Source organism: Pholcus phalangioides, unplaced genomic scaffold (genome assembly GCF_987345545.1).
Source record: "Pholcus phalangioides strain wild (caught in Gottingen) unplaced genomic scaffold, Ppha-v1.0 ptg000021l_1, whole genome shotgun sequence".
Lineage (NCBI taxonomy): Eukaryota > Metazoa > Arthropoda > Arachnida > Araneae > Pholcidae > Pholcus > Pholcus phalangioides.
The window spans coordinates 10,730,001-10,753,524 of record NW_028301614.1 but is presented as its reverse complement, the minus strand read 5'-3'; the positions used below and the strand labels follow the sequence as shown (position 1 = coordinate 10,753,524).

The 23,524-nt window shown below is 34.9% G+C and overlaps 1 protein-coding gene across 2 annotated transcripts in view; it reads right to left on the bottom strand.

Annotated features, from left to right (window-relative positions):
• Positions 1 to 4,287: 4,287 nt before the first annotated feature.
• Positions 4,288 to 23,524, bottom strand: part of LOC149070607 (uncharacterized) — a 51,675-nt gene continuing 32,438 nt past the window's right edge. For both annotated transcript variants that reach the window (XM_089248932.1, XM_089248931.1), the window contains exons 7-9: positions 21,595 to 21,805; positions 16,611 to 16,754; positions 4,288 to 4,674 (exon numbers count right to left, since the gene is read on the bottom strand). In XM_089248932.1, the coding sequence (XP_089105058.1) occupies positions 4,519 to 4,674; positions 16,611 to 16,754; positions 21,595 to 21,805 (511 nt within the window). In that variant the 3' untranslated portion in view covers positions 4,288 to 4,518. The remainder of the gene's footprint in view (positions 4,675 to 16,610; positions 16,755 to 21,594; positions 21,806 to 23,524) is intronic.

Below are 23,524 nucleotides of genomic sequence, written 5' to 3'. Positions count from 1 at the left end.
TGATATTTCTTCAGGGAGAGCAGGAATCAAGGATAAACCTTTACACCTGTTCTTCCTGTATTGGAGTAAGTGGAACCAATAAATATATGCTAACGTTGTGTCTATTTGCATTGACTTTGCCAACTGTGGTACAAAACTGCAGAAAGAGATGAAGCTCCTTAGGCTACGCACATACTGGGATGAAGAGGTAGGAGAATCGCGACTAGGAAGAAAAAACTGCAGAGGGGTGGAGGAAGAGATGTCCGTACATAATCAGGAGGGGGAAGATAGAGAAAATGACCGAAAGGGTTTTGAAATGTAAGGATGTGATGATCCGCGGCTCTTTTTTTTTCTTTTTTTAAAGAAAGAAAAAAAAAGACCAAGTAGATAGAGGTTAGAAGTGAAAACAAACTGATTTGTTGAAGTTGTGCACTTCATGGAGTTACCTTGTTCTCTTGCTCCTCGAGTATGTGCAGTTTGTAACAAAGCAAGACATCTGTTTTTGTCACTAATCTCTATCCTACATTCTTGTACCTTTTGGTCGCACTGCTATGTGTGTGGCCTTAGTCAGCACTAGTTGCTTATATAGACCTAAAATATGTATTGAGAAGTAAAGGAACAACAAAAAATCCTATATATAGTGTTGAAAACCATTCCAGAAGCATAGGTTAGTGACTGTGGGTTCTTTTGTCAACTTCACAATAAAAAGTCAGTAAAGATATTTGTTGAGCAACTAACCAAAGGCTCATTCGAAAGCAGAATCTGTACTACATCTACCTTTCAATGGCCCAACATTCAAGACAAAAGTATGATTAGAAGTGATGACTTTCTGCAATTTCTTTCACCTCTCAAGTTTGATAGTATGGGAAAATTCCCATTTCCCCCCCCCCCTCTTATTTGCCTTGTATAATGTTGGTTAATATTTACTGGGAGAGGGGCATAATATTATTATATAGTGGGTTTTCAACACATACCAAGATGGTTAATTAGCTTTGTATACCAGAATAATGAAATGTTTGGGCTTTTATTGTTAATTAAGTTTTCTTTCATTTATGATCATCAGTGGGACAATTGGTTGCTTCACACATTAAGAAATCTTTTGTAAGTGCCGAAAATAATTTCAAAACATTAGTCTTAAAAAAAGCCTGCTATCATATTTTCAAGTTTCATTGACTTCGCCAATGTAGGTGCGAGGTTGAACTTGCACTAATAAAAAGCGTTTCCACCCACCTCAATGTACCTTATATTTCTGAAATGGATCTTTTCTAAATTGGGGAAGAAGAACCTCAAATATTATTGAACTAAAAATAAATTCAACAAATAAATTGATAATCAAAACAACACAACTAAAGAGTGTTATTTTGTGGTAAAATACAAACTTGATTTGAAGGAGCTTAGCCCACTTCAATAGAAATTCCAAAAAAGCACATGCCAATTTGAAAGGGTTTTAATTTTCAGCCCCTAATCAGAAACACATTGAGGCTTTTTAATTGAAAGTTATAAACTTCTTTTTTTTTATCAAATGTAGCAATAACCTGTATACTCATGCTTACAAATCAGAATAAAAAGTAGTTTTCTCTTCTTCCTAGTGACTTTAGCCATGATTCACCTGACATACAAAACAAAATCGCACTTGTAACATTAAAACTTAATTTACAAAAACAAAAATTAGCTATTTCCTTTACCTAATCCTAAATTTTCTGTTTTACTCTCATCCACATTTGTATTTAAAAAAAGAAATAAAAATAAAAACTACGCCACACTCTTCATGCACATTTCTAGATAAACTAGATCAATAGACCATCAATACACAAGAGGCTTGTTTGTTCAAGACCAAATTCTTCCATGGCAGATCATTATTTAAAAAAAACCAATTTATGGCTTTGTCATTAGAGACAGGGATGAGTTGGAAAAGCATTTCTCAATCTGTGGTCTGCCGGCAGACTTGATTATTTTAATTTTAACTGAATGAAAAATGTTTTTATTGATATTACTGTAGTAATATTCATTTATGGGGGACAAAATATGTAAGATCTAAGATGAGTATTTATATTTTTAGTCGAAAAATTACCACATTACAATGTATGTGTTATGAAAGTTATTTTCATTCACCATTTTAAGTGAAGATTATAAATTTGAATAAACTTTACTAGAAAAAAATGTGACAATTGTAGACAACAGACAAAAGCATAGAACTGTCCCACAAAATGCGGGACGCATGGTCACATTAGTCATGTTGTCAAATTGTCTCAGATATTTTACTAGTCCATGGATTCAGAAAGGTTGAGAAACATTAAGTTGAAGGAATCATCAAGAAGTCTCATTAACGTAACTTAGACACTTCCTGATGATGGTAGCCACTAGTGTTGGGGAAAAAATTGAGACAATGACACCCTTTGTGCACACACAAACAGGGAACTTCTTTCTCTTTCGATCAACGAGGAACTTCTGTGGGCATATAACAGCCATTTTGATTCAAGTGCCAAACATGAAAAAAAAATCCCATTGATAAAATCAATTCAAAAATATATTTTACTTGGCGCAAAGAATGAATACATTTAAAATAGAAAGAAATTAACTTGGAAACCACCAGTCATGCCCTGCAAGACATTTATGCCTTGACTTAGGTGAAGAATTCAGAGGATGAATTCAGTGAGGAGCTGTGTAATTGAGCCTTTACCAAAGAACTAAGAGCGGTCCATGTGAGATAGAAGTGCTCATTTCAGGAAAACTGTGTTTTTGGGCAATTATAAGGCAGTAGTGGTAGTAGTAGATTCTACAGGAATGTATTAACAAAAATTCAAGCATAAGAATTAGTAGATTTAAAAAGAAAAGCACACAAGAGACACAACCTTAATGCATCTTTTGGAGAAAAATTAATATTAGACCAGTTCTTATTTTTGAGGAAACACAGCAATATGTAATTAAACTATAAAAATAACTGCTAATACAATACTAATACAACTCAGAGTGAGATTCAAGAACAGAATGCATCAATTTGATTTTTATAATAGATACAAGGCAGGGACAAAGGTGAACTATACCACCCCTCATCACATACACCTTCAGTGATTTCTCCCTCCCTCCCAATTCAGAGAGCCTATATTTGCTTATGACTATTGACTATTGCTGACAAAAAAAAAAGTCTTATAATACTTTGAATTTGTTCTTTTCAACTAATTTAATCTTAGTGGCATTTACGAGACATCTCACCTAACTTGATCCTTTGTATTTCAGTAATTACAAGATATCTCACCTCCTCAGCCCTCTTATTTTGGCAATAATGAGCCCAAAGAGCTTTGTGAATTCTGCCATGTGTATAGTACAACTAGAAGAAAATAAAATACTTCTCTTCCTTGATTTAATATTATTCTCAGAGTAGGGCTTCACAGAATCAGAAAAATGGCTTCTTCTTGAAGAAAGATGTGGCATTTTACTAAGGATTTGGTTATTTCCACTGTGCCAGTTATAATGCGGATCAGTGAAATTTCAAAAGCATGGGAAAATATACCACTTAGTAGCTTACATGCTTATTCCCAATTTTCATCAAATAATAACAGTATGTATAAGATGGAATGCATAGCTATAGCAGATGTTATATGCAGAGAATTGATTTGAATTTTCTCATTACATTCATACACCAGAAAATTTCTGAGAAACTGCAGATAAAAAATGACTTATAAATGAAATCAAACATACTCTACTTGCATATATCATACTGGAAATGCATTACATGTTGGTGATCATATGATGAAGAAAATTTACTGACATTTTTATAGGCGAGTTGCTTCATTATATAATTTAGTATTAAAAACTCAACTCCACAGTTGTGTCCAATGGAAAGATAATTTTTAACAAATAATTCATAAAAGCTTTTTTTTTTATGGTACAATAACTGAAAAATGTAGCTTTATCTGTAATTATAAGCATAAAATAATAATATCCTTTGATTGCGTCTTTTTAACATGATCACTGACTGCATGTCCTACAGTTACAAGGCACCTTTATGTAACAGGGAGAGTCAATACAATTTGAAAGAAATATGTTCCAGACAATGCTCAATTAAAAACACAACAAAATTTAATACTGTAGTACAAAGAAATATATTTTATAAAAATTGAAATTTTTCAAGAAAAACAAGGAGTTAAGATGTTCTTATTCATAGAACAAAAAAAAGAAGAAAACTTAGTGTCAACAGGACAGAAAAAAAAATCTTGATGTCATGATATTGATGTATTAGATATGAAATGATTGCGGAAATATTAAAAACCACACTATATATATATATATATATATATATGTATGTAGATACATATGCATAATGTTTCCGTAAATTTACAATTTGTAACAAAATGACATTCAAATGAATGTGAAACTATTCATTTTTCACTTATTTTTATATATATAAAATGTAACATTTCATGCAAGTTCTAATAGTTTTCCCTGTTAAAAAATATTTTACAATATAACACAACTGTTATAGCTTTCAATTTAGTTGTGCATTTATATATATATATATATTATATGTATATTTTTTTGTCAATCTAGTAGACCACTCTGAAATGCATTCCGAATGGCAGTTTGACCCGCTTCTGAAAGCCAATGCTTCGGCAGTTCTTCTGTCTCAAATTCCAAAGCAAAACCCAACCTTTGGAGCAAATGCATCCTCAGCATGGACTTGGTTATTTCCCTTGCCTGTAAAAGTTGATATCAGAAAATTTGTTGAATCATTTTCTAAATGTTACGATAAATGTGATAAATCTGGTAATTTTGTATAATCGTTGATTATTATTAACAACCATTTTGATAAGTTTTATCAATTTTACGAATTTATCTTCATTACTGGTGATTATGTATAATCGCCAAGCTTGCATTAGTGAATATGATAAATTATCAATGAATTACTTAAATTTACTGGGCATTTTGCTCAAACATCAGTCTAGGATTTGATGGATTCGATCTGTGATATTATGTTTGTAATTGTGAGGAAAGCTAAAATTACAAGACTGATAATAATCTATGCGGTTTTATCTTTACAACACTTAATTTTTATGGCAAAATATGTGTAGTGCATCCATCACGTTTGGAAGAAACTGATAAGTGGCTGAATTTAAACGATATATCTGCATGATTGCTTTCATATTTATCAACCTTATCAACTTTATTCTAGAATTATGCATAATCCCTGGTAAAAGAGATAAATATAGGAAAATTTATCAAACTTACAGAGAAAATTGGTTATTACAGATAATCAGCTATGTATCACATACCATAACATATATATATCTGGTACTTTTCAGTTAGGGAACCCACAAAAGTTTTAGTGACTTTTTCACTTGAGTTTTCCTACATCGAGTTTAGGCAATTTCTATTCTTGGAAGTCAAATTAGTACATTAAAATCCGGACTATACGGCCTAATGTAGCAAAAGGGCAAGCTGGACAACAGAAAAGATGGATAGGCCGGAGTTCTATAAATGCTCACTTCCTAACACCCCCCCCCCCCCAATAAAATTAAAAACTGCTCCTATTCGTATTTTGTGACATCTTGGAACAGGTCGGTACTTACATGATGTAACATGATATAAATGTTTGTTATGTACCATGACGTATGTTTGAAAAATTTATTACAGAAAAGAGTACAAGAATTATTGTCTAATTAGAAACTATTGTCATGAAGATTATATGTAAATAGCTTTTTTTATCATTTATTATGTAATTTTTTGCTTGTGAATAGTCATTATTAGGGATACGTAAATTTCGCAAAAAAAAATTTTAAAATCATAAATTTCACATTTATTTGCAAAAAAAATTCAGGTTTTTTTTCAAAAAAAATAAAAATTAAAGAAAATAAAATATATAATATAAAAACAATATCATAATGTGGGTGGCAATGCAGAGTGCAGCTGCACGCGTTTTTATCTCTCCGTATTGTTATCTTAGAGTTTAATTTTTTTTCCTTGCATTATATTTCTGAGTTATTTTTTTATTTTGCTTTAAATTTTTACACAGTTTGGTGCTATATTTTGTTTTAACATGCCTAAATCAAAATTGTGCTGCTGTACGAGATGTGATGAAAACATCATCTGTATTGATGATCAAATATCCTGCAATAAGTGCGAAGCGAAATTTCATTTTTTTTGTGCTGGCTATGCTGAACCCGCATTCAGAAAGTTGCATAAACCAGTCACTAATTTGAAATGTTCAACCTGCCTTCAGACTGCCTCAACTTCAACAAATGCTGAATTTACATGTCTTGATCCAATTGCTACTATGAGTCAAGACACAACTACGTCTAACATCTCTCAGTCTATTCTTAACAAGAATACAAATAGTTCATCTGCATGGGATCCGATTATTAGCAATCAAATTCCGAGTATATATATGATTGACACTGCAAAAAATGTTATGGGTGATTTAACTCCAGAAGGTCACAATCTCCTGCTGGCAATCTCTGGTCTGATTGAGAATCATACAATATCCATTAAATCGTTCATAGCAGAAAAAATTGAACAACATGAGAAATCACTACAATCCATAATTAGACAGATGGAAAAACAAAGGGCTGAAATTGCAGAATGTAAACGAGAACAAGAGCGATTGACTATGGAAAATAGAGATCTGAAATCTGAACTCGATTATGTAAAGATCAATCTTGTTGACCTCCAACAATACACCTGCAAGTTCACCATAGAAATTACCGGTTTGCCTGAATCATCAAACGAAAATCTGACTGATCTAAAATACTCTCTGCTGCAATTTTTGGAAGTTCCCAATCTGGTGGACTGTATTAGTGATTTTCATCATGTACCAACTATGGGTAAGGACCACATAAAACCAATTATCTGCAAGTTTAACACCAAGGAAAATCGTGACATTGTTTTGAGAGCTGCACGTGAGAAAAAAATATGCATGTCTAAGATTTCTAGTGTTTTAAAACCTAATCAAGTTTATATAAATGAACATTTATCTCCTTATACGAAACAACTGTTGTATGAATGCAAAAAATTCAAATCAGAGAATGATTTCCACTTTTGCTGGGTCTGTGATGGCAAAGTCCATCTTAGAAAGCATGAGAAACCAAGAGCTATACGAGTAAAGTTGTTGGAGGATTTGTATAATATTTCTTAATATTTTATTTTATATACATTGAATTTTTTTTTTTTTTTTTTTGGTAAATTGACAAATCAAGTGTCTCCTCAAAAGTTTATGCTCTCTGTTAATGCACATAATTATTTAAATACACTTTACAACTAAGTCAACAAGTTTGGTATTCTCATTAAGATAATGAATATACTAGAGCAAAATGTGGACTATTTCAATTTGATTTAAACTGGAATTTTTTAAATTTTTTTTTCCTTATAAATGAGCATGTTGGTTTTGTTTATATATTTTTTTTCTCAGTTATAACTTTATATTTATAGACAGGTATTCTGACTGATTAACTCATATAAAATGATATCGATTTAAACTGTCATAGTATCTGCACCCCACATGAACTTGAAAAGTTTTTAGGAAAATGTAATGTCACCAATCATCCTGTTAACTCGATTACTGAACTTAACATCATTGATTTTAATATTCGTAGCCTTAGAGCTAATTTTGATTTTTTGATTGCTTTGATTTTTTTTTTTTTTTTAACCGAGCACAACTCAGGTCTATCGCCATAGGCAATTTTCTACCTAGTGAGTTGTGCCGGAAGTGTAAGTGTGTGTACCTAGCAGTCTGAGTGCGTATCTAGTGTTGTGTATGATTTTTCAGTGGTGCCATTTATATCTCAGAAGTGAAGTGAGTGATGTGTAGTGAATAAATATTTGTACTGTTTGTAGGTCTGTTGCTCTCCGTGGCGAGACTTTTTAACGGGGAGATCGGCTCGCATTTGCGCCTCGAAGTTGGGAACCACAGAAAACCAACTTCAGCCGACCACCACTGTGGCGACGGTGGGGCTCGAACCCGGGTCCCCGCGATGCGAGTCCGTCACTATGACCACTCGACCACCACAGCGGCGATTGCTTTGATTGATGATTTTGTTGATAACATTGATTTATTAATCTTGTCTGAGATATGAGTGAGTGAGGAGGAACTAAAACTTTTTAATATCAATGGCTTTCAGAAATTTTCATGCTGCAGATCCTATAATAACTCTGGTGGTGTGTGCATTTTCTCGAAAACCTGCCTTGAATTTGTATCGACTGACCCAGTACAAATTAATGCTGCTGAAATTGTTCAGCTACTCGAACCTTCAATTAATTTATTAATAACCTGTATTTATAGGTCTCATGCCCTCACTGTTTGATTTTCTCCAGGAGTTTGAAATTTTATTGGGTAATACAAAAAACTGTGATGTAATTATTATTGGTGATATAAAAATAAACATATTGGATCAAATTAATAATAATCAAAATAAACTAATCATTATGAATATCTTGATCTTCTGTCAAGCAATGGTTTTTTACCTATGATATCTCAAATCACCAGACCTTCCTCAAGTCATGCATTGATCACATTTTTATAAGAAATTCTTCAAGGCTTTTATTTTCTGAATCTGTAGTCTGGGAAATGGATTTGACCGATCATTACCCGATTCTATGTAAATTATCATACTCTAATATTAATTCTGGTCCGGTACAAAAATTCAATATTTATAGGAAAAAAATTATTAATTATTCCCAGCTCAAGCTATATCTACAGAATTATACACTTTGCATAAATAATTCCCAAAGTGATGGTGCTTTTGATGAATTTATTGTTAAACTTGAAACCATCATAAATAACCATACATCATATCGTGATATTAACCTTTCCAGATGGACTGATAAAACTTGGATTACATCAGAGATAAAACATTTAATTAAAATAAAACAGAAACTATATTTTAAAACTAAAAAATATCCATATGATCAGGAGGTTAGTACTGCATATTATAATGTCACTCATTACCTAAAATACAAAATCAAAATTTCTAAACAATTTTGCTTCTCTCCACAGTTTTCAAAATGTGATACTTCTTTCAAACGATGGAAGTTTATTGATAACATAATTGGTAAAAATTGTAGCAATCCCCTCCCCGATAACATTGAACCCCAAGTGCTTCCTGATAAATTTAACGATCATTTTGTAAACATTGTTTCATCACCCATTTCACCGCCGGATAACTACAAAAAATATGTCCCCTATTCTAACAGATCTTTTTTATCTCCCCAACTCTCTCTTATCCAGAAGAAATCATTTCTATTATAAATCGGTTATCTCATTCGGTTTCTAGTGATGATATGATTAATTCATTGATTCTTAAATGTTTTCCTTACCATTTAATTATAATACTTACTAATTTGATAAATAACTGCATACTAAACTGTGTTTATCCTAACTCTTTGAAAACTGCCACGGTTTTCCCAATTTTCAAATCAGGAAATTGTAATGATTTAAGTAATTATATAGGCCTATTTCCATTTTACCTTCTATTTCCAAGATTTTTGAAACTGTTCTAAAAAAAAGAATACTCTCATTTCTCTCTCATACTAATTTTTTTTTCTCCTAATCAACATGGGTTCCTTGCTAATCATAACACTGAAATTGCTTTACTAGATTTTAGTATATATACATAATACGCAATCTTGACAAATCTAGAAAAGCCATAGCTGTATTCCTAGACATAAGAAAAGCCTGTGACAGTGTTAATCATGAAATCCTTCAATATAAGCTTGAGGCATGTGGAATTAGAGACATCTCCCTAAATCTCTTAGTGTCATATCTGACGAACAGATCTCAGAGAGTAAGATGTGTCTCTCATTCCAGTAAATTTTTAGGGGTTAACCGAGGAGTCCCCCAGGGATCTGTTCTTGGCCCCCTTCTCTTTAATGTATTTATAAATGATTTATGTAATCTAAAAATTGATGACAAGATAATCACGTTTGCGGATGATACAGTCATACTTTATTCTGCTGCTACCTATGAATCTCTCAAAATTACAGTAAATTCTGACATGATAAAAATTAGAGACTGGTTTCATGCAAATGATCTTAATATCTCTAAAACTAAATATATTAATTTTTCTTTGCATAACATTCCTGCCTTGAATATTGACTTTATGATTCATAAACCTGTATGTAACATTAACACTGATTGTAACTGTCATAAATTAGAACAAATGAATACTATAAAATATCTGGGTATTTATAATGACTCTGACATGACATGAAATGGAAATCCCATGTTCATAATCTACAAATAAAATTAAGATTTGCAATATATACATTTTATTTTCTAAAATATTTTGTTAATCGCTCTTTTGTAATCACCCTCTACAACTCACTATTCCATTCTTACTTATTATACGGTTTACAGACGTGCCAACTTTTGGAATCCCAAAATCCGGGGATTCTCCCGAAGGGGGGTAAACCCCCCCCCCCCCTGCGCTACTCATAGACTCTATCAAAAAAAAAATTTAAGAAATTAAGAAAAAGTTCCATTCTCCCCCCCCCCCCCAAGGCAGGTTCTGCACTGTCCCCCTCTCAAGCAGAATATAGTTTCATGTCAGTCTTTCCATGCAGAATAGAGAAATATCATTTACATATACTGTTTATAAAACATAAGTTTCCTTTCGTGGATGCTACCATTGATTGATAATCTTGGGTATATGAACTCGTTAAAAGCTTTACGTAGCTTAAAGTTTTATATTTTCTTTCTGAAGACACATTTAATCAGAGAAAACAATTAAAAAACTTCAAAATACAAAGCTGCTATCGAAAAAATTTGTGTTTACCGCACGGCTGTTAATGAAATACAATAACGATTATACAGGAATTTCGGCAACTAAGGTCATGCCCCTGATAAATGATTGCTGATAAACGCTACATAAACAAAGTCACTTCTTTGCCAGTTGCTTAAATGCGGTCACCAAGACTTTTTACGGTTGCTCGATGGAAATGACCACGGCTGCCCTCTATGGGTGTTTTCCCTAACGATGACGGAAGTGATTGACGTCACAACAACGTGAAAGCTCACATAAAATCTAATTTTCTGCCAAAATACCGGAAGAAATTTTAACAAATCTGGAGAGCGGGAGGAAGGATGAAAAATCTGGAGAGTTGGCATGTCTGGGTTTACCTATTTGGGGTAGTGACTATTTGTCTAACTTAAAACCTATTACATCACTACAGAAGAAAATTATAAGGCTAATTTTTAATGCCTATTATACTCCTTCCATCACTCTCTTCAAAAGTATAGCAATTCTACCACTTAGATACTTATATTTTTATAAATCCCTGTTACTTCTCTTTAAACGTCAATACTCCCTACCATTAACATCCACTCGATCTTCTGCTAGGTGTAACGCTACATATTCTTTGCCAATTGTTCACAAAAACATAAAAAAAATTCACTTCTCTTACCTAATACCTAAGTTTTATAACTCTCTGCCCATTGAAATTAGGAATGCATCCTCTCTTTACGCGTACAAGAAATACCTCAAAAGATATTTATTGTCTATTGATGATATCTCCGTGCACTTTTAGTCTTTTTAAAGAAATCGCCCCTCATACTAATTAATGTAATTGATTTTCTCCCATTATATTTATTAACATTTTAAATATTTTGCCTTTCTGACAGTAGCTCAATTATTCAAATCATATTTATTATCTCTAAATTTGATATTTAAAATGCACCCACCATGCGTTGCCACAATGATGTTACTAATAATTTTTTGTTTTTCCCCTTCATCCATTTATTTGATCATTTGATCATTTTTGTCGCACCACGGTCATTTTTCTGCACACGAGGGCTAATTAGACCGGGACCTACAATTTATTGCCGATTCCGAACGGCAGGTTCGTTTTTTATACTCATCGAGAGGTTGGTCATTTATTTGATATTTAACTATCAATTTCTCTCCCCATTTATATTTGCATTTATGTAAAAGTGTTTATATATAGGTATTTCCCCCCCCCCCTCACACATTGTATTTTTTTTTTTTAAATCAATAAGTGAAGGTTGTTGTCAGGGTCCCAGGTTCGAACCCAAGGGAGGATATAGATAACATATTTTCCCAAACGAACTCGAGGCGACCACCGATAGACAGCACCTTCACTTCCAACCCATCTCACTAATGGCAGTAAATTGCAATATAGCGATATGGCCAGAGTTTGTGTTTGATGAAAGAAACAACACTCGTCAGGAAAGCAGACTACGATAAAAAATTTATCTAAATCATCACAGGACTGAACTTTTTTAAGTACTGTATTTGACTTCAAAATATTCTGTAACTAAGTTCATTTTCTCACTAAATTTTTCTGTTGTTTTGCTGTAAACATAATTATTAGGTTCGTAATGTGCAAAATTATAACATAGTTTGACGTTTAATAGGCTTTTTTCCTTCCCACAAGATTCACTTTATGTGCCCACCATTGGTAGTGCAAAATATTGTCACCAAGAAGTGTTTTTAATAATTTCAAGTACGCAATGAATGAATGAACGCCAGGGTCTCTGCCACTGGACTTATCCCATTGCCGAGATCTCTTTCAGCCCAGCTTCGTGGCAGAGTCTGGAACAAAGTGAGTGCACCTAACAGTCTGAGTGTGTAGCTAGTGTTGTGTATGATATTTCAGTGCTGCCATCTATACTTCAAATTGTGAGTGAAGTGTAATGATTGAATATTTGTAACGTTATAGGCCTGTTGCTCTCTGTGGCGAGACTTTTTAACGGGGAGATCGGCTCGCATTCGCGCCTTGAAGTTGGGAACCACAGAAAACCAACTTCAGCCGACCACCACTGTGGGGTTCGAACCCGAATCCTTGCATCGCGAGTCCGTCACTATAACCACTCGACCACCATAGCGGCATTTCAAGTACGCAGTCATGTAACACATGGAGTCTGATACTAGATCCTTTATTTTTGTATTTAGTTTTGAATTCTGTTAAGCTGTCGATTATAGTTTGGAAACAAGTAAGAATTAACGATAAAATTTAAATTATCGAGATTTTGCAGAAAAGTAGTAAAAATTCAAATTTTTACATTTATTTGTCAAAATTGGCAAAAATTTCACATTTATCGCATTTATTTCGCGAATTTCACATTTATCACATTTATTTTGCAAATTTCACATTTATCGCATTTATTTTGCAAATTTCACAGTTATCGCATTTATTTTGCAAATTTCACAGTTATCGCGGTTGTTTCGTAAATACGAAATTTACGTATCCCTAGTCATTATCTTATGTAAAAATGAAAATTAACGCATTCCCAGGAGTGGAAAATGGGAATTTTATTTTCGCAGCAGCAAAAATGTTGTTTTTGTAGCAGCATTTATCAGTTTTGTAGCATTTTAAAATTTTGGCAGTAAATAAAATACACAATTTTTATATACATATATGTGGTAGGGTACGCAGGATTACTTTTTACTTCAAAATTACTTTTTACTTCCTCTCAACTCAGAAGAAGGAGTGTCGTTCTCCCCCCCCCCCCCCCCCCATGGTACAAAATACATAGAGATTTTCTCTAGAAAAGAAATATTTTTTTTTTGTCAATTTTTAAATCTCAAAAAAATTGTAGAGACTTCTTGATATATTTATATTTTTACATTCTCTACAATATCAACAAATGAGAGGCTAACATATGGTATTACAGATTTTAGAAATAATTTGAAAATGAATGTTTTTAGATTTAGCTTGTAGACCTGGTAATCACTAATTTAAAAAAAATCACTAAAGGAGATACTTAAAACTCATTAGAAAAGTAATTATTTTTCTTGTTTTTGCAGCTGATGCAAGTCTAAGTAGTGCTTTAGTTCTTTTTAGTTTCAAGCATTTTCGAATGTTTGATCTTGCTTCTTTTACCAGAATTTACCCATTTCATATTTAAAATAAGTGTTTCTTTTTGAGTTTCGCTCTTGATTATTACCTCAGTTTGATTCAACATACTTTGAGATGACTTCTTTTCCTGAGTCATTCTTAGAATATTTATTCGAAATTCTCAGAAATTTAAATATAGTGATTAAAAACTATGACACATTATTTTTAACTTAAACTATAGAAAGAAAAATTGTAACAATAATGACTAAACAATTAGATAATATATAATACAATGATTCTATTTTTACAAAAAATTCAGTCCGAGTACATTTGTTTTCATTATCTATTTTTCACTGATTTGTGATTTCAATGAATTGTCACTCCATGTGTATTTTATTTTTAAGCATCTTTAATAGATTTCCAGTCTCTCGTTTTGTTTCCAAGTTTTCTATTATTTATTTTCTTGATATGCCATACATCATTCACCAACATGTTTAGTGTTCAATGGAAAATGGTTTCCAGATGAACATTAATTAAAATTACTTTGTCTAGACCATGGTCGTGGTTGGTTTCAAAGGAACTAAAGATAATTCATGTAAGTGTTGCGCTTGTTATGTGTTCAAGTGCTGCCATCTATCTTTCAAATCAAAAATGAAAATGAAAATTTTTTCTGGAAATTTCAAACTATGGCTGTATTGGATGAAATAATTTTCAGAAACCATTGTAATTTCTGATTCATTTCATCTAGCTGGAACACAACTCAGATAGTGTATAATAAATATGTGTAAGTTTATGAAGTGAATCTAAAGCCCAGGACAAGAGCTTTAAGGACTAAACTGCCTATGTTGTTTCTCACCATATTACTCATGGCATATACAAAGCTGTGAGTTTCCTCCAGTTAATTTTACTCATGCTGCTTATATGCCAGAGAGCACCAAAATTATGTCTTGCACAGGTGAGAATTTTGTCTCAAGCCTTGCCTGTTCCTTCACATGATTGCACTCTGGGGTTATTATATACATTTTTTAATAAAGGGAGGACCTGTGAAAAATTGTGAACTGGGTGCGCATAGACAATAATGACCTAGGCAAACCACATTCCTAGATGTGGAAGCCCCTATAGCTGTTGGTATAAATGCTCTATCTCAAAGCAATATAGCCTGAGTGGGATGACCATTAAAAAAAGGACAGGTTCAGGATGATTTATTTCATAGGTTTGTTAGATCATATCATATTTTATGATACAGACCAATGTTACTCATAGTATTCAGATCTTGGGTTGGAAGGGGCGATTTCCATCCTCTGGAACTGTGTGTTTTGGAATCGGCTATAAACTGTAGATCCCAATACAATTACCCCGGTATGCAGAATATGATAATGATGTGACTAAAATGGTCACTGTAGCTGCAAGGGATGCTAGCTTGTTACCTTATTATTTTCATTATCAGAGTGTCTACCCCATGCCCAAAGAAAAGTTTTTTACCTCTGCTTGTCTGCCTAAATAAGCTTTGCTGTAATCTTACATCAAATACCTTTCAAACAAACCAACCATGACCATGGTCTAGACAAAGTAATTTTAATTAATGCACAACTGGAAACCATTTTCCATTGAACACTAGACATGCCACAAAACGAGACACTGAAAATCTGTTAAAGATGCTGGAAAATAATATACATGGAGCAATCACAAATCAGTTAAAGATAAGGAGTGAAAACAGATGTACTCGGATCGAATTTTTTGTGAAAATAAATTGGAGTCAACTTTTTTTTTGAAAAAAAATAGCTGGAAACAGCAATTGAAGCGACATTTTTTTGTTCTGTGGATGAGCAGCAATTTGCATAGTTTGACCCTATTTTATACGTTGTCAAAAGCCTAGGCACCGAATCCTGGGGAGGGTGCCTCAAGCTAATTTCATTTGTAGCCCAAAGAAATTGAATTGCAGGAAAAAAAAATGATGTCATGGAAAAGTAAACTTTTACTGTGACATAAGTTCAAAATTTCTTAAGGGAAAATTTTGTTTTTGGTGCAAAATGGTGCCAAATTGAAGAATTTTGGCATTTTTGTAGCAGAATGTAGCAGACGTCTGAAATTGTAGCAGTTTGTAGCAATTGTAGCAGATTTTCCACTCCTGCATTCCTCTGTAAATCTCACAAAATTGGCAGCAAACAGCAAAGTTTGGCAACAGCTTCGATGATTTGGTGACGTCATGGTGCCAAGAGACTAGGTCAGATAGTCAAGATTCCGCTGCACTTCACACATTTTATCATTTTCGCAACATAGATTTGTGATGTTTTTGTCTCTCATGAATTTTTATTTTTTTTAGAATTATGAAAACTCTAGATTTGCCAGAAAAGGAAGAAGATGCAATATTTTTTTCTTTTAGAACACAATTATTCTAACAAGTTATATTTTTTGTGATAATGGCCACATAATGCAAATACAATTTTCAATTAAATACAAGTTTAAAGATGTGACCTATATGTTCACTTATCATTCTGACTTGAAAAATATGAAATCATAGTTTTAAAATCACATGCATCGATATTTACTTGATTTTTACTTAGTAATTGGTAATTTTATTGGCTTCCGAGAATTGAAAAGCAAGCAATAACAGAAATTTGGAGGCAAAAAGTAAATTATCTGAAACCTGATTTTAGAGCAAGTGAAAAGTTACCTAAATTCTGCGGCACATCATGCCATCCCTCCTGATAAGTACAAAAGATCTTTATTTGTTCGATATTTTTGTTCTTATAGCAATTAGTTCAATTTGAGAGGCATTCAATCAATGCAATTCTCAGGAGGCATTCACAAATTCAATCAATGCAATTTTCAATTAGCAAACTCACCGAATTCAGATTTTCTGACAGAACTCTCACTATACGAACAAGCTGAAGAGGCAGGTGCTTTGCATTTAGGACTTGAGTTACAAGGCCGTATTCAACTGCTTCCTGAGCTGAGATTTTCCTTCCTCGAAGAAGCAGGTCCATAGCCTTAGAGAGACAGAAAATGCACAAAATTGAGAAAACATAAAAATTATATAAATATGGTAATTTTTTTATAGAAGTATATCCTCTACAAAACAGGCATTTTGAGGCTGAAGTCATAATTTGCATTAAAAGAATCTGAGTCATTGGGAAAAAATATTCACAGTACTCCACATGGGATAATCTTGAGATGTAAATATGACACAACACCCAAATATGGCAAGTATGCTGATTTGGGATAAGAAAAAGTTTTGGACCAAATTTGCCTTAAATTTGATAAGCATATACAGTCAATGCTCGATATAACGACTTCCTTTGTCCCATCGAAAACTGACGTTATATTGGGAGGGTTTGTTCTATCAAAAAGAAAGCATGTACGATAATCATTATATGAACACATTTGGGACTTAACCTACAGGTGGCTGTAATGGAATGGTTGCTATAACATGGGGTCTTTATAACGAGCGTCGAAGGTATATATTTGATAACGGTTTGATTCCCTCCAAGGTGAAACTGGAGATTTGCTCTTACTCACAGTAATAGAAATACACTCATGTGCAAAATTAAGAGAATTAGCACATTATGCCAAATTTCTGAAAAATTAGTGGACAGTTTTAATGAAAGTTGGTACGAATATATAGTTATAACAGAGAAAGAGATGTACCATACTAAATTCATAGTATGCATGCATGAGTGTCAGTAAAGCTCATCATTGCAGGAATGTCCAAAATACAAGTTGTGAGATCAAACCAAAAATAAGTCTAATATGGTTCCTCTCTCACAGTCAGACAGGTCGCACAGCGCGATGGCATACTGGACACGAGGCAGTTGAGGAGTCCCCATGGAAATCGGTTCAACTCCTGCAGCGACTCCGTTTTCAGCTCCGGGATGGTTCTCAGAGGGGGATGGGGAGATACAATTGCCCTCCCAAGAGCGTTCCAGACTTGTTCTATAGGGTTTAGGTCAGGAGATCTGACTGGCCAATCTATACGCTGAATATCCTCACTTTCTAGACAATCGTTGGCAAGGTAAGTCCGATGTAGACTAGCGTTCCATGAACAGGAACCGAGGACCAACTGTGCCCCTGAAAAGTCAAACATAGGGCTGTAAGATCTCCTCTCTATATCTTCTAGCAGTCACTGACCCTCTGCCAAACACATGGAGGGGTGTGTGACCATCCAACATGATGCCTGACAAGACCATGACACCTCCACCACCATATTGGTCCATTTCCCTGATGTGGGGGGGATACAAATACAACGCCACAACAGGCAAGATGCCCACGAGGTGGCTGAGAAAAAGATGCTCATAACAAATATGGATGTCATATATCTCAACAATACAGCAACCCAATTAAGAACACAATCATAAAAATTATAAACAATATATACACACGATAAAATATTATAGAATGCCCATAAAGAATATTATGGTTGTTTTATTCTAAGTATGGATAGCTTCTCGATGCACCCCAACATGTTTATCGTATTTCTTTTTAAATGTGTAAATTGTGTTACAATTTACTACCTCCGGGGATAAGCTATTCCATTTATTAACAACCCTATTAAAGAAAAATTCCATTCCCTGCTATACCATAACCTTGCATTGTCCCTTACCAATGAATACTGGTATCCCCTTGTAAAAGTAGTAGATTGAAGATGTACTAATAATTCATGGTCCATCCTATCTATCCCGTTGAAAATTTTGAACACATCGATCATATCCTCCGGGACACCTGTCGTTACTTCAATGGAAACATATTCAAAAGATCAAGACTCACTTCATAGCTTAAGCCCTGTGTACCAACACGAGCACGCGTAGCTTTCTCTGCAACCCCCCAACCAAGTCCATGTTCCTCTGTAGATATGGTCTCCAAACCTTACAGCATACTCTAGTCCAGGACAAATTAAGCCTCAAAAAACTGGAAGAATGACTTTAGGAGAACGCGAGCAAAATGAAACCGAGCATTCTATTAGTTTTTTTTTTTTACCATCTCTAAGCAATGTTCACAAAACCTAAGCTGCTCGTCAATGATAATTCCCAAATCGGTGGCTCTAGTTGCATCTGGGATAGTGACACTATTCAACTCATAAGAGAACCGTGGGTTGTTCGAACCAAAATGAGCGACCATGCACTTATCAACGCTAAACGTCATGCTCCATTCTTTGGCCATGCTGCAATCCTGTTTAAGTTGGTCTGCAGCAACTCCCTACCGCTTTGAGTCCCGATTACCCCCATTAGCTTGAAGTCATCTGCGAATTTGCTAGCAATCCTATCGATACCCTGATTGAGTTTATCGACAAAAAGTGAAAAAGTATGGGGCCAAGGACACTTTCTTGAGGAACTCCACTTGTGACGCCTGTCCAACCAGAGAATTCCTTGTTCACCATAACTCGTTGCGACCTATCTCTTAACCACAATTCTATCCAATTCAGCAAGTTGCTCCCAATTTCAATCTCGTGTAAATGCTTCAAGAGTTCACCATGTTGGACTCGATGGAATGAATGGGATGTTATCAGGTACCAGGCTCTCTCCAGATGAGGGTAGGTGTGGGAATCATTGTCCAGGCTGAATCTCGACTCATCTGTGAAGAGCACGGTACTCCAATGAAGTCTGGTCCAAGGCTGATGTTGTCTGCACTATGCTAAACGCACTCTTTTGTGTGCTGCAGTGAGCGGGATGTAAACAGCGGGTCTTCTGGCATAAAATCCTCTCTCATGAAGCCTTCAGGAAACAGTAAACCACGAAACTCAAGTTCCAGTGGCAGCATGCAGCTCACAAGAGAGCTGTGATGCTGTAGCAGTCCTGTGGCGGCGCGCTGAAAATGCCAAATAACGATCCTCATTGGTCATCGTGGCTCTTCGATGACCTTGTCCAGGTCTTCTCGATATGGATCCAGTGTCCTGAAACTGTTTCCACAAATTGCAAATATCACTGAGCAAAGAAGTATAGATCTTTGGAGGTAAATATAGACTTGAACTTAATCCCTAGATACAGTGCAGAAAGAAAACTGCTCTATTTCTAAATTTTGTGCATGAAAAAATATTGTAGCAAAATACAGGGAGTTGAACTATGCGCTTAGCTAAACTGCACTAAGTATATTCAGTGCATTATAATGTGTCACAGGTTCTCCTGATTAAAAAACAAAGGAATTATTTTTTTATCTAAAATCTATGCAATCTATGCCCTATTGCTGATTCAAAATTATAATAGATGTTGTACCAACATAAATACCATTGGGCTTTTGACTTTACTTTTTGTATTAAAATTTTGAGTTTGCTCGTTTTTTTACCAAAATCTATTACATCTGTGAAAGAATGAAAATGTGTAAAAATTAAGCAACATCATGGAAGTCAGAAACACATCCATTAATTGTGCAAGGAACAATCTTGTCTCAATAGAATTTGTTTTATTTAGTTGATGCTGAATGGCCCTTTGGTTGTGCATCAAGTGAATTGAGATGTATGCACCATATATGTGATACAGAGTTGCCACCACTCATTCACTTTAATGTGGGAGAGGGGCCTCATGAATAAAAACACTTTTCTCTATAAAAAAAATTTTAATATATGAAGTAAATTTAGGCCTCAATGATCTTTCATGTTACATAAACACAGATTTTTTTTGTGTTTGTATTTTTGATTGTTTTTCAAATCATTATTTTTCCCATACCCTGAAAACAGCAGAATAAATCTTTACTGAATTCAAAAAGATGCTGTTTACTTGATGTCATTCTCTTATTTTGAATACAGTAATACACCAGCTAATGAAGATAATTTGTTCTGGAATCTTGTTCGTTAGATGAGATATTCATTAGCCAAAACACAATTTCTTATAGGTTATATATGGAAAATTGTTCAATTTGTTCCAAAAGACAAAAAAATTGCCTAAAGCTAAAATGAACAGCTATAAAAATTGGGCAAATGATAATTTACAGAAAGATGAGATACTGAATATCTTTTTATTATATACCATGTACACAATCAACACAGCTTTAGTCTGATAAACCTGGTGTTGATACAAATCGATACCAGTTGAGTTCATAGGTGCTCTCAACCATTTGTGATTTGTCAGTTCATTTCTGTGTCTGATACATGCAAATGGAAAAGGTAAGCTCTTAGAATGTCCAGACTGTTCAGTTTGATGTTATGAGTCTTGTACTAAAACAACACTTGAATCTGAAAACATAGGTTCCTTTATTTTCAATGCATTTTTTATTAGCTAAATATAGAGGAGAATGAAGGTCAGTTCAGGTATCAGGCACAGAAGCAAATATTGGGCCCCTTAAATTAAAAAAAGTGTAAAGTTAACACTTTTTGTGGGGCCCTTCAGAAGTCGGTGATCAGGGCGCATGCCCACTGCACTTGCAATTAAATCTGCCTCTGGCTAAATACTTGAAGTGGGGGTACATCTGGAAAAATATACAGAGGTAGACATTAGTTAATCGGGCTTGAGTGACAGTAATCCTTTGATGATTGGAGTTAAAATTCAGCTCACAACGTGCAGTGTTAGGTTAGCATGTGTATTCATATCAGCAAAAATGCCCATTAGCTGAATCTGCATTTATTACCCAAGGCCAAAAAATCACAAAAATATCTTATTTAGCCAAAACATTTGTAAGCCGAGGCATTCACTGAGGTATCACTGTATTTATTCCTATTTCCACACAAACTTGAAAAGGTCCTGGAAATGATCAGCGGAATCTTGTAATACAACAATCATTCCAATCATCATTATGAATTTTATACAATTTTGCAGGTGTTGAGTTGGATCTAAATTTTAGTTTCCCAAAAGTTTTATAAACAGCACAATCATTCAAAGGAAACAATATGAATACAAAACCTACCACAGTAGAGCCAACAGCAAAAGGTAACATGAGAGCAGCAGCAGCCTCTGGTGGATATCCTAACTGGTTATTAAGCATATGATAAGATGAAGAATCGCTAGCAATGATCACGTCACTGTAAGCAAGGATAGTCACACCCAGTCCAACAGCTGCCCCATTGACCACAGACACCAGAGGCTTGTTGAAAGCTGAAACTGCTTCAATGAAATTCCTGAAAGAAAGAACATTAGAATAAATAGTTTTATTTACACATAATATTCTCATTTCGGTAACCCATTTGGTACTGAATTCCCATCAAAACACTACAAGTAAAAAATGTAGCTACATCTTCAGGTCTTTGAGACTTTAGAAAGTTGTGATATAATATCTGCTATAAATCTAAGTCTAGTGCTCTTAGTCTGACATTTTGATTCACACCAAGGTTCTTTAGTTAAAAAATATTTTTGCAAATTACACAGTGTAGAAAACTTGTACCTTGCAATGTTATATAAAACCAATAAATACACTGCTGGCCACCGTAAATGCAACACCCTGAAGGAAGCATGCAAATAATATGAAATTTACAACATGCATTAGCGGAGGTGAGATATGCAAATGATTAGAATTTCAGCGCAGACGCACATCACATGCGCCTGTGGCGCCACTTCAAAGCGCTATTTAAGGCTTGGAGATTTCGACGATTTGAAGTACGGCAATTGTGTTTTTCTTGTGGTTTTTAAAAAAAAAACGATCAATTATGCCTCGTAGAAAACAGCGATCATCTTTTGATCAAGTATCCGAGTTCGACAGAGGAAGGATAGTGGCCTACCGAGATTGTGGATTATCTTTCAGGGAAATCGGTAGTCGTGTTGGACGAAACCAAACAACTGTAATGCAGATATGTGATCGTTGGATGCAGGAGGGTACGACGGGCCGACGTGTTCGATCGCATCCACCTCAGTGCACCACTTCACGTGATGACAGGCGTATTGTGCGTATGGCAGTGACGGATCGCTTAGCCACGTCACGAACCATAGCACAGCACATTCAGTCTGTACCGCATCATCCGGTGTCTGCGCATACCATTCAACGCCGTTTACAGCAGAGTGGTCTGTCTGCAAGACATCCATTGCTTTGTCTACCCTTGACGCAGAACCACAGACGTCTCCGCCGCCAATGGTGCAATGAAAGGAGGATGTGGACGGCACAATGGAATGAAATTGTCTTTACTGACGAGTCACGCTTCGGTCTGCAACACCACGATGGTCGGATTCGAGTCTGGAGACACCGTGGAGAGAGGATGCTGAACAGCTGCGTTATGCACCGCCACACTGGTCCTGCACCGGGTATTATGGTATGGGGCGGTATTGGATATCACTCTCGCACTCCTCTAGTACGCATTGCCGGTACTTTAAAAAGCCAGCGCTACATCTCCGAGGTGTTGGAGCCAGTTGTCCTTCCTTACCTTCAGGGCTTGCCCACAGCCATATTTCAACAGGATAATGCGCGACCACACGTGGCACGCATTGTCCAAAGGTTCTTCGTCAATCGCCAGATTGAATTGCTTCCCTGGCCAGCTCGCTCTCCGGATCTTTCGCCAATAGAAAACATGTGGTCCATGGTTGCTCAACGATTGACCCAGATTACATCCCCAGCTGCCACACCAGATCAACTTTGGCAACGCATGGAAGCTGCTTGGTCTGCTGTACCCCAAGAACACATCCAAAGTCTCTTTGAATCAATGCCGAGGCGTGTGGCAGCGGTGATCTCCAACAATGGCGGCTACTCTGGCTACTGATTTTGGCAGGAACCACACTTCACAGAAGTCTATAAATTTAATCATTTGATGCTTGGTCAACATGTTATCTACAAAATAAATATTGTTGCGATATCTCGTCTTTCTTGGTGTTGCAATTTGGGTGGCCAGCAGTGTATATGTTCATTTCTCTTA